This window comes from Erpetoichthys calabaricus, chromosome 5 (assembly GCF_900747795.2).
Source record: "Erpetoichthys calabaricus chromosome 5, fErpCal1.3, whole genome shotgun sequence".
NCBI lineage: Eukaryota > Metazoa > Chordata > Cladistia > Polypteriformes > Polypteridae > Erpetoichthys > Erpetoichthys calabaricus.
In genome coordinates this window covers 80,606,618-80,618,993 of record NC_041398.2, presented here as the reverse complement: position 1 = coordinate 80,618,993, position 12,376 = coordinate 80,606,618, and the positions used below count along the sequence as shown (strand labels likewise).

The window sequence follows — 12,376 nt, the reverse complement described above, 5'->3', positions numbered from 1 at the left end:
AGTGGAGTTTTAAAAAAGATTAATGTGAAGTGAACACATGCATGCAAGGTAGAGGAGAGGAGATGGGGCATTTGATTGTGATTTTATATAAGCTACATCCCAACTCCTAAACTATCCTGATCAGTAGCACCTTTGTTCATATGGAAATGAGCCATTTCCTTTACCATTAGGCAAAGATTTTAACCTCTTGTTTATTACAAATGTTTGTTTTATTAGTTTCTTTTTTCCTTTTTAACTGATTTTTCCATAGAATGGCTGTTTTTTCTTTTTGTAAAATAATTATCAAAGATTGATATCAAAGTAAAAATGAGAATTAGCATTAAAAAAATGTATGTGGCTTCAGTTCCTGAAGTGTCCAGAGTCACTTCTATACAGAACATTTCTGAAGAACTTTTCAAATCACCAGTACCCTCAATGTTAAAACTTTTATTTTCACATTAGATAAAAATGTAATGACATGATTGCCAGTGTTATTTTGCCTTTTATTCTTACTTATATGCCTAATATTTACCCTTTTAAATTATTGTATTCTAATTTATTTTAAGATTTGATGCTGATTAAGTGATTCTCAGTAGCTGGAAAGTGTAAGATTACCAGGTTTTGTACAAAAAATAATTGAATTTGATTCGACACCGCATTTTTGAACAATTTTATATGTAATATATATATATTGTTCAGTTTGCTGCTTTAAATTCTTGTGCCATTTCGTTATTGTCAACGTAACTAGTAAACCGCATTTTCAGCCCTAGACTGTCAAATAAAGTAGACTAATATAGTATCACCGTTTGAGTATAACAAATTGAATAATTTTGGAGAAAAAAACCATCGCATTGCATAGTGATCCTTTATTTTTATGAAAAAAGCTTTGCAGTTTTGTTGATACCGAAATATAGGACGCTGCATTCCAGAATAACCCTTTTTACTGCGCAGTGTTTAATAAAATTCTCACTAAACCCCTGCTAACGGAGTAAAGAGGCGGGTGAAACGTGGAATTGATGAATATGCGAAAGGTATATGTAAACGCAGACAGCGTACTCGGTGGCGGGGTGGGGAGAGGGGCGTATTGAATCTCACGGCAATACGGGAAGGATTTCCTGTGAGTAGCGCGGAAGGATCCTTTTGTTGCTGTGCGTTGGTTGGCTGCTTTGGCTTCGTCTGAGGTGATTTCCTGTGGCAGCGGAGTGATTTGGTTTGTGTCTCAATGTAAGTCAATGTGAAGCTGCAACGCTGGGAGAACATGGCGACTTCACTGCATGAGGGACCCGCTAACCAGCTTGATCTGCTCATCAGAGCCGGTAACAATTCGCAGATGTCTGTTTTTCTGCAGCTTTGTGGCGCTCTTGCAGTTCGTGAGCATTTTTGCTGCTTTGACTTTGTAGGAAAAGCGGTGGTAGCGACAGCTGGCAGTGCAGCTTTGGTGAAGTTGTTGTGTTTAAAAGTAATGGAGGGCAAATCAGGAAGTGATCACCTTGGTTAGCAACCTGCATGGCGTTCTGTGCTTTTCCTGTTTTGGAGACTATTGAAAGAAATTATCTTGTGTCGCATGCTGTCGATTTTCTTAACTGAGATGAATGTGCCTCCCGGAACGGGGCTTTCGTATGCGTGAAGAAAGTACCACTTTGTTTGCGCTGCTTTGTAGCACTGCTTTAATGTGCGCGGCTAGAAACCAGGAAGTGTGTGAGATTGTTGTCTTCCCCACGTCTTTGCCACGCTGTCTGGACCGAAAAGATGGCTAGTTTCCACATGAAATGACATTTAGTTGCCATTACATTGCTTAGATTATAATCTTTATGAATGATGGAAGAGTATTTAATTTTTTTTATATTTGTAATATTGGAATGGACCGTTTCATAACCTTGGTCAGTTTACCTAGCAGCAGCCTTAAACCGTTATTAATTTAAGTTGACGTATAATTTGTTTAGAGGCACAATTAATAGTCACGTGCTACACTAAAATGTTACGCTTTCCGTTAACGGGTGATTTGCATCGCTACGGATTTAGATTCTCGATTTTTGGTGGAACTTAATACCGTTAGCGCTACATCGCGTGCGTGCTGCACGCGCTTTTTAAATTGTTAATCCTCTGGATTTCTTTTGCACCCCCAACTGCCGTGTAATAAAATTACTAATGGTTTGATTATCTAAAATTTGTGTTTCTGGCTTCTGATTATTTTATTTATTTAAATAATTATTTGATGGCGGAAGAACTGGGACGCGTCCGGGGTGGTGTGTCTTCCCTGGAGCGACAGCGATATCTCGCCAATGAGCTTTAGGAGATGTTCGAATTGGCAGTTTCGCCCAATCACAGGGAGCAGTTAAGCTGCCGAAGATAAGCGCGCCTACCTATCGGAGGCAGGGAGGAGATTGATTGGCAAGGTTCTTTGATTGCGTCTGGGCAGAGAACTGGAGGGAAAAGGGAGCGAATGACTGTAAACACGGAAGTCCTTAAAAACCTGTGCCGCACATTGTGGATGTGGCGCGACCATTCGTCCCATGTAAGCCGAGTTCATTTGCCTGTACTACAAATTTAAAACATGTATTGTATGAACGCGATTCTGAGTAGCTTCTTACTTATAAAGTAGTCAAATCATTTTGGCGGTTTTTGACATCAGTATGGCACCACTTTTCGTATTGAGAGAAACTAAAATAAAAGGTAGACTTCAGTTTTCCTTAGACGATGTAACAGTATATAACAGACGAAAAATGTGATTTTTTTTTTACGTTAGAAAGTAGCTGTGAAATTTTCTGTTAGTCTACTTCGACTCGGTGCCCAATGTGCAGGTGTTTTCGTATTCGTTATCTTTTGTATTTATATAGGCTAGGACTTCTAAGTGTTTAATTTAAAGTAGTTGGCTATTAAAGGCATACCTCGTTTTCTTGAATTTGTTTTGAGTTGGTGGCTGGTAGTGCGTTAATATGACAATGTGGATGACAAATGCACTTTTAATGAGTACGCCTAATGCAGCGTTTTTTTTAGTTCATTACATGTTTGAAATGTCATAGCATGGACAGTAAATCCTTTTTTCTTTTGCATATTAAAAGTCCGGCCTTTAGGACCATATTAGGAAGAATTGAGGTAATTACACAGGAAATCAAATATGCAAGCTTGCTAAAATGGTTAACAGATTTTTGTTTGTGGCTGGCAGTTTGCTGTTTACTTTGATATGAAGTATCTTGTATGCAGCTCCTGGTAGGATTATAACATGTATTTGAGAATGCTAGGACGTCTGCCCGTCTTCGATCAGTTTAATGTAAACAGTAATAATAACGCATACTAGTACCCTCGAGGTAGAATATATGTTAGATTTTGTTAAAAATTATATTGATTAGTATTTGAAGGAGCAGTTCATCTGAAACGGATTATTGTAGCTTGGGCTGTGTGTTTTATTTTAACCGTAAGATAGTCTTCCGTAGGAAGTATATATAATGCAGGGAAGCCTTCGGAGTAAACGAATGTCTCAATAAAGATTGTGTTTATTTTGGGTAAAATAGAAAGTATTACTTTGATTAATCTGGTATTTTGCATAGTTAAAAAAAAAATGAGTAGTAATTAAACTGTAGCATACCTTTTGGAGCAGGGTTTCACTTAGTTTAAGCTCTTACGTCCAACAACAAAGTGATAATCTTTTGTATTTAGGCTTGTTTTTTTAGTTTCAGGTGTAATACAATACATAATTTCATTCACCATTTTTAAAACAATATTTTAAAGATACAGTCCTGTGAATTATATTTACCAATTTACTTATGAAATTGCTGTGAAGCTATAATAAAACCTGATGGTAATTTTTATTAATTGTATTCATCAATTAAATGGATTATTGACTGTTTTATTATGAAATCGTCAAAGTGGACCTAGTTACGTTACATTCAGGATGTAGATTGAGGTGTCAATAAGTTGTTAGAGATTCATCTTCAGTTTAATGCTTTTACACTTTAAAATGTGACATTTTGTATAAAATAGATAATGAGTGATGTCTGAAAAGTTCATATATGTGTTTGTAAATTTATGTCTTAGCATATTTTATGTTTTCACTAAGCACTTTATCTAAAGAACAAGTGACTGATTTTTCTAAGCGAATTACTCTTTTTAGGGGATTTTGGGCAACAGTTAATCAGTTTTATACACCATAAAGATAAAATTAATTTTTAAAACTTTTTATTAAAGGTGTGTAACTAATGTTAGAGCAGAGTAAGAGATGCAGCATCTTGCTTTTTAAAAGTACAGTAGTTTTTACTTTGTGTGAAGTCGCATGTGGATTGATTAGACAAGTGTTTTCTGTATTTAATGTACATCTTTCAATTTGTATTCAAGTGTGTGTAATTACACAACAGTATTGTCTTTTACATGTGTGTGTATAAATAAAATATAATGGTGTTAGAGCTTAGTCCTTATACGTTGTGTATCAGTTTATTTTTGCCTCATTAATATTTTTGCTTCTGTGTAGTTTATTTTTTAGGTTTGTTTAGTTTATTTAGTTTTAGGTTTTTGTCTTGACCCTTTTTGTGTTTGTGATTAAATAACACTTTAGCAAGCGTCACCCCAGCTCAATTGCTGCTGTCTTTATAGGGCATTTGCCAAAGAAATTTCATTGTAACAGAGTAAGGAGAGAGCACTTTTAGCCTAGTGGTGATGATAATAATATAAGCAGGGTTGCCTAAAGATAGCCATGATCAAACGTCTTCTCTTTAGTGCAGCATAGTTAGTCATTGCAGATTCTCCAAACATGGAAAGAGCTGCTGAGGACACTGTAAAAGTGCTGACAGAGTTTAACAGGTGGTCTAACGGCACTAAGTTTATAAACTGTGCTCTCTAATGTAGAAGTCAGTAAATCTGTACATGGCCAACTTGAAGTATATAGTTTTGTTTTTCTACAGTTTAACCACTGTAGGTTATTATAATTAATTTTTACAGAGAATAAAAAAAATCTTAAGACTAATTTAAATTTAGCCAGCCTTGGTGGCAAATATGCTGTTCTTGACATTTTGCAAATAGTTACTGTAATATATGTAAGTTAATTGTATGTCAGATTTGTTAAAAAAGGATTATATATTAACAATTTGTACCTTTTTAAATAGTATTTTGATAATGTGGCATTACCATTTGTAGTAAGGAGTTTCAATTGGCCCTTAAAAATTGCTTATCTTCTATACTAGAAGACAAGTTATTATTACACATTATACATTGGCGACAGTGCAACAAAACTTGTTGTATGCAATTCCTGGTAACATTTGTGAACAGGATTATTTTAAAAGAATAAACAGTGCAAAGATTTGTTCAATATACAGTAAGTATTTTTTAATCTTTTTGTCATAAAATACTAGTGGATTCTTATTTATTTACCAGGAATTAATATTATGATTAGCAGGTGTTTTCTATTAAAATTCTTTCTTTCGAGGATGTGATTGCCGCTTTCTTAAGAAGTTACAGTAAATTGTTCATGTCTGTGATATAAGATGGAATATAAAACATACCTTTTGGTATGGCTTCATATACCAATAGTTATCCAGTAATAGTTCCTCAGTATCACCCTATAACTTGTACTTAAGACATTTTTTTCAACTGTACAACTTTCATTAGTAGAATGGCAAATGTATCATATTCCTTTAATTATTGGGTGCTGACCTCTCTCCCCACAATTCAAGCACTCATTTTTAATGGATCATTAGGCTAAGCAAGACATCATACAATAACTTTTTTTAAAATGCGTCTTATGTCAATCAGTCATCGTAAGTAAATGAAGAGAGTCTTGAGCATTTGCCATCCCAGGTGAACACAGACAATGGCAGTTGTAAATTTAGATAATGTTGACGAAGTGACCCTTTTGAAAAAAATTTTTTTTAATGTAGTTAAGGCTACCTTTTTTATTGAGGGGAGCAATTTGTCATGTTATATTGGCAAGATTCTGAATCCACTTAAAGTGTAAAAAAAAAAAAAAAAACCAAAAAAAAAAAAACTGTAAAATATGCCAATGGTCTTGTAATTGTTTAACACAATAGCACTGATTAAATGTTGTGCAATTACAGGCTTTCTTCTCGTGCTTAACAAAATACACAGCTGTGCAAGTAAAACAAAAATGTGAACAAAAAAAATAACTAGCCTACTTGCTCTGACAAAAGAAGTTTTCTTCTGAGACAGATATAGCCCTGTTCATCTCTTGCAGGTTTTGTGCAAGCATCTCTAGCCTATCAACAGTCTCCGGCTTGAGAGATGTCCTATGACAGGTTACAACATTGCCACTGCAACGGAACATTCTTTCGGAAGGGAATTGGTGGCTGGTTCATAGAGATACTTCTTTGCCAGCTGGCTCAGTGCTGGGAATACAACCTCGTGTTCTTTCCACCATTTGAGAGGATCTTTATCAATCTCTGCACTAACAGACTACAAGTAGCTGGTGTGGTGTGCTCTCCTTTAAGAATCTTGCAACCGAGTTCTTCTTTTTATCTCTTAGTGGCACAAATTCTGCTACTTCTTGGACTGCAGGCATGGGTACAGCTGTGTAAGGCTTAAAGCAGCCTTGATCAGTCAACAGAAACTCCACCTCCAAGACAGCTTTGTACTTCAATATGTCAATCTTGTCACTTGCTACATATTTGGCTCTAAATCTTGGATCTACGAGTTAGGCTATGTCCGATAGGTCACTAGTGGCTGGGTCAGCCAACTTTGTGTTGAGGTCATCGCTAATAGCAGTCTTGATAGATTTGCACAGCTTAGTGGCTCCTTCATCATGTGCCAGGAGACTTGAATTGAAAATATGAAGCATAGGTCTGACATATGAGAAAGTCATAGTCCTCGCCAGACAAAGCATCTGTGAACTCCTGAAGGGGTTTCAGAGCTTTCAGGACTCCTCCAGGACCTATAATATCCAGGAATGTGGGGACAGGATGCCTGGATTTTTTTGTAAGAGAACAGAAATTTTGTGGGTGCTCCCTTCTGCTCCAGGACTCTCTCATTCCTTTTTTGCTGTGCTCCACAATATGTGGTTGTCTGTGTGATTAGCGGGTGAGTGGGCATACCAAGCTGATTCTGGACTTCCGCTCTTTTCTTTTCCTCCAGCTATAGGAGAAGCTGCTGACAATTGTCTTACACAAAGAAATTGCCCGGGTGATGCTATATTCTGCAATACAAAATTGTAAAAAAAACTTTACTTAATGCATTTAGAGAGACAGATCACTTAAGAACAAATTACATTCTGCATTTAACGGACATCACTTAAAATAAACAGTAATATTGTTAGTGCTTTTTTTTTTTTTTTAACCTCCTGTAAATAAAACTGTTGTTTAGTTAATTTCATTAATATTGCACTCACCGATTGCCAGATGAAGTTGGTGACCGAAGCACTACATCCTTTGCCACTTTGACAGCTGCAGTGCTTTGACAATGTTGCTCACATTGTTGGTTGTGATTGAAACTAGTCCTTTTTCGTTGAGCTTCCAGTTTATAAGGGCATCCTGCATATCTTCAGGTATATGTTGTCTGGTGTGATCTTGGGGAAAATAGCTAGTTTGTAGACGCATACTTTTCATCTTCTGTTTTTCAGTGAAATACACTGTTACATATGGCTTGCATTTTCTGCTGGACAATAGATCAGTTTATGGTGCAAAGTGCGTCACTTTTGCAAGCCAGTCGGTAAGATTCTGCCCAAGTTCAGTGTATATTTTTGCTAGTGCTTCTATTGCAAAGTAGTTATGACCGGGCAACTCGTATCTTAGATCAGTGGTTTTAAAAGCCTTTTAAAGCTGGCTTGTTCCATAGTTGAAACCAGGGTTGTGGAGTCGCGAGGAGTTGGAGACAATTTTAGGTACCTAGAGTCGGAGTCGGCAAAAATGTACCAACTCCTAATAAATTTAAATTGTAATGAAAAAAAATACAGCAAGTTCAAACGTCCCATTTCATAAACACTAGACATAATTAAGTACTTATCTGATGTAAGAACAAAGCCAGTGCATAGTAGTGATATTACTAGTGTGAAGTTCAGCTGTGCTGTTATATAACCTGACATTCACATATTGTAATCTGGATTATGGTACATTACAAAAAGTGTTTTCCATTTTATTTCAGATATAATGTTTAACAAGTTCATTTGAGTGTAAACAAGTGTAATGATGTAGGTGTGTGCTATGGCTTGATGTGTGTTCAGGGATTCTTGTCTTTTGTTTAAACTGGTCAATACAGGGGAGAGTCGGCTTCCTAGCCAGTAGTTCTGTGGTTAAATGACGTGCATGTTGCATTCCTTAAATCAACATGGAAAATACATTAGCATATTAAATACAAAGGAGTCGGAGTCGGACGTACCAGAAACTAAGGAGTTGGAGTCGAAGGATTTATCTACCGACTCCACAGCCCTGGTTGAAACAGGGACCATATCTTTGGTGATGTGGTACGTCACCGCCTCAGTTGTATCACGCTTTTCTGATCATAACGCACACCTTGTGTAAACAAAGCGTGCACTGTTTTGTTTCGGAGCAGAACGTTTAGGCAGAAGGGATGTGGCAGCGAAGTTTAACACACTGTACTGCAGTTTGTCACTGTTGTAAATGATGAAAGAGATTTGCAGTGTTTCCAATTTTGGATGCAACCTGTTTACAAATTCTTTGGAAATTGCATGGTTCTGCTGCTCATACAATCTTTTAGATCCGAACCATCTCCAAGTAATGAACCATTGTTCTTAAACCAAATAATCTTTAGAAGTTACAACCTAGAACGCGTCTTCCTCCATGTTTTGGTGCAGGAATTGTGAGCGAGCGGGGGTGGAGTTTGTGAGCAGAATGAGAGTGTAGGAGTGATGCTAACATTGGCACAACTTTAGAGTCTGTTCTGCAGAAACAAATTTTGCATTTTAACACATAAAAAGCTCTATATAATGGTATTGTTTTATCCTGTATCTTGTTTAAAAGTATATCGATATACCATAAAAGTCGATTAACTGCCCAGTCCTGTTCTCAAGTAACATTTAGCTTTGTTTCAAGTAAGATAGTGAGAGGATCTATAACCCTTGGCATATTAATGTGTTTTTAATTTCTATACACTGGCCCAATTTCGAAAGACTGTAGACTTGCAAATAATATCCTGTTGCATAAAAATAGTAATTGGGCTGATCCAATTAATTAGGGTTCAGATGTAGAAGGTCATATTTAACTAATATGTTGGAATTCTATGAATAGAGCAACAGAAGCCTACAATAACAGTGGTGCATATATTATTTATCTTGAATTTCAGAAATCTTTTAAAAAGGTATCACATCAAAGGCTAGTGCAGTGTTTCTCAATTATTTTCTGTCATGCCCCCCCCTAGGAAGAAGAAAACATCTCGCGCCCCCCCGCGCGACTATAAATAGTATCATTTGTCTATAAAATTGTTATAAGTACACCTCTGCATAACACTGTATCCTTATTAATGAATAAGAGAATAAAAAAAGAAAGAAATATGGACCAATTTACAACAAAGAATAGCTTTATTAAATGTAACAGAAAAGATTTAAAGTGCATTCTAAATTCAAAAAAAATTAAATCCTTAATTAAACTATAAACATTTTTTGATTGACCATGTCAAACCATATGATACTGAAAAAAAATACATAAAATCAATAAATAATAATGCATTCAAACTGATCACCAACATTTACTCAGGAGCACAATATTAAAAAAACTTTAACCTGCAAAACAAAAATATATAAAATAATTTGAGCTGATTTTTTAATCAGAGATGATGTCTGGATTAATGGCTACAATGAGCACGTTTTGCAATGCACAGCTTTTCGAAGCAGGGTTTGAAGCAGGACACAGCAACTCTCAGCTCCTTCTCAATGTGTAGCCGGGACCTGTATTTGCTTTTCAGAGCAGCAACAGCAGAGAAGCCAGTCTCACACAAGTAAGAAGTTGCAAATGGAAGAAGAATGTGCACAGCTCTTTGTCCTAAGAGTGGATATTGCTTCTCCACATTCAGCCAGAATTCACGCAGTGTCTGGGATGTGAAACTTAGTCTCAATATGGAGTCAGATGTGATTTCTATGAACTGCTCCTTCTCTGCAAGGCTAAAACCAGTTGGAGCTGGTGCATTAAAAGGATCTCTCACCCAGTCATACTGGGAACTGTTTTTAGGGAAGTACTTTGTAAAGAATCCCATCAGTGATGAAATATGCTGCTTAAAATATGGAATCACTGAGGTGACATCATAGTCAGTAGTGTCAACAAATTCCTGCAAGTTCTCAAATGACACAGTATTTCCTTCATCAAGTCGCCTGCCCCACATTGCAAGCTTTCGAGTGAAAGAGTTGATCTTGTCTGTGACCTGAGGGAGGTGTTGATTTTTCCCTTGAAGCTGTAGATTTAGTTCATTGAGCTTTCCAAATATGTCACTCAGGTAAGCAAGTTTCATCAGAAAGTTCTCATCACTAAACTTTCTTGCAACTTCATACTTGTGCTCCTGCTCCAAAAACATTCTTATCTCTTCTCTGAGCTCAAAAACTCGGGATAACATTTTTCCTTGTGACAGCCACCTTGCTTCACTGTGAAATAGCACAGCTTGATGTTCAGCTCCCATCTCCTCACAGATAGCAGAGAAAACTCTTGTTTTTAGTGGTCTGGTCTTTATTAAATTGACTACTCCTACAATGTCAGTCATAACCTCACTTAATTCAGAGGAAAGGTGCCTTCATGCCAGTGCCTCTCTATGTAAAATCCAGTGTGTCCACTCAGCATTAGGTGAAGCCTTCTTTATGAGAGTCCGAAGTCCTTTTCTCATCCCTGCCATGGTCTGTGCACCATCACTGCAAACACCAATGCAGTTCTCCCACTTTAGCCCATTCTCAGTCAGGAAGCAGTCTAGCATTTTGAATAGCTCTTCGGCTGTGGCTCTGTCTCTGACATATTTACAAAAAAGTAGATCCTCACACAGGGAATTTGTCATTTCAAAACGTACATAAGCAATAAACAAACAGTCTTTGTTGCTGTCAATTGCTTCATCAAATTGTAAGGCAAAACGTTTATCTTTGAGTTTTTCTACCAGCTGTTCTTTAAGATCGTCAGCAATGTCATTTATACGTCTAGCAACAGTGTCATTTGACAGAGGGATAGTTTTTATTTTTGCAGCACTTGCGTCATCCAGCATGACAGAGACCATGTCTAATACTGCAGGCAGTATCAGCTCTTCTGCTATGGTGTGGGGTTTTTTGCACTGAGCAATTTGGTACGCCACCTTATATGATGCCAACAACGCTCGCTGGTTTACTGAAGTAGCAGTCAGAAAGCGGGATGATTGCTGGCAATATTCAACACGTTTTCGCTGAAAAAACTCAAGCGGCTTATCAGCGTGATTAGGGTGTAATGTCTTTAAGTGACGCCTTAATTTATTTGGCTTCATGCTGTCCGCTGCCAACATTTTTAGACACAGTAAGCACACCGGTCTTTCCTCGTCTCCCACCGTAGTCACAGTGAAGCCAAGCGCTACATACGCTTCGTCATATTTCCTCGTCTTAGCTTTCAGGAGACTTTTGTTTGTCTCTTTATCTTCTTCTTTCTCCGCCTGTCTTCTCATCCCTGTTAAAAATTTTTTCATGATGTCACTTGAGGGTCTGCTACACTTCGTGTCTACACTTCATGCTCATACTTTGTACTGTGTGCAAAGCGCGCATGCTCAATGCAAACAAAACCCCTACACCACCGAGCGAATGCTCCCTGCGCACACTCTGCCAATGAGAGCGCCACTGCCCCTTAATGTAGTGGAGTGGTATTGCACTTTATTCTAGAACAGTAAAAAAAAATCAAAATAGAAAAATAAAAAAGCATGTTCCCCGAGGTCAAACGCGCCCCCCTTGACGGAGCCACGTGCCCCCCCATTTGAGAAGCACTGGGCTAGTGGAAATTTAGGGCGTGGTCTGTAGTTTATTACAAAATTGACTCAAACACAGGCAGGAAAGGCTATGGTGAGAGGAACATTTCAAAATTAGGTGATGTTAAAAGCAGTGTCCATCAGCGATCAGTGCTGGGTCTGCTGCTGTTTTTAAAATACAAATCCGATCTGGACAAGAATGCATTCAATAAACTGGTTAAGTTTGTCGATGATACCAAACTAGGTGGAAGGGTAGATAATATGGAATCAGGTAAACTTTTACAGAGGGACTTGAGTAACATATAGGTTTGGACAGATTTATGTAAATTTAATGTAAGTAAATGTTCAGTATTACATGTAAGGAGTAAAATACTCAAGTGGAGTTCTCAAACTTGTACTCCCCAACTTCAGTCAAGAGTCCTAGTGAACTCATCACTATCTACATCCAGACATTGTACAGAAGTGAAGAAGAAACTAATAGGATTTTAGATGTTACAGCATAATGTGTGGAGTATAAGTAGAGCTGGGTGATAAAACAATAATTATCGTG

General features: G+C 37.3%; 1 protein-coding gene across 2 annotated transcripts in view; it reads left to right on the top strand.

The window, feature by feature from the left end:
• elf2a (E74-like factor 2a (ets domain transcription factor)) overlaps positions 1-12,376 on the top strand; it is a 136,877-nt gene that overhangs the window by 104,639 nt on the left and 19,862 nt on the right. The window contains exon 1 of one of the 2 annotated variants that reach the window (XM_028801688.2): positions 1,145-1,295. The exons of the other annotated variant lie outside the window; for it this stretch is intronic. Within the exon in view, the coding sequence (XP_028657521.1) occupies positions 1,238-1,295 (58 nt within the window). The 5' untranslated portion in view covers positions 1,145-1,237. Of the gene's footprint in view, positions 1-1,144; positions 1,296-12,376 lie in introns of those variants that run through there. 2 annotated transcript variants of the gene reach the window in all.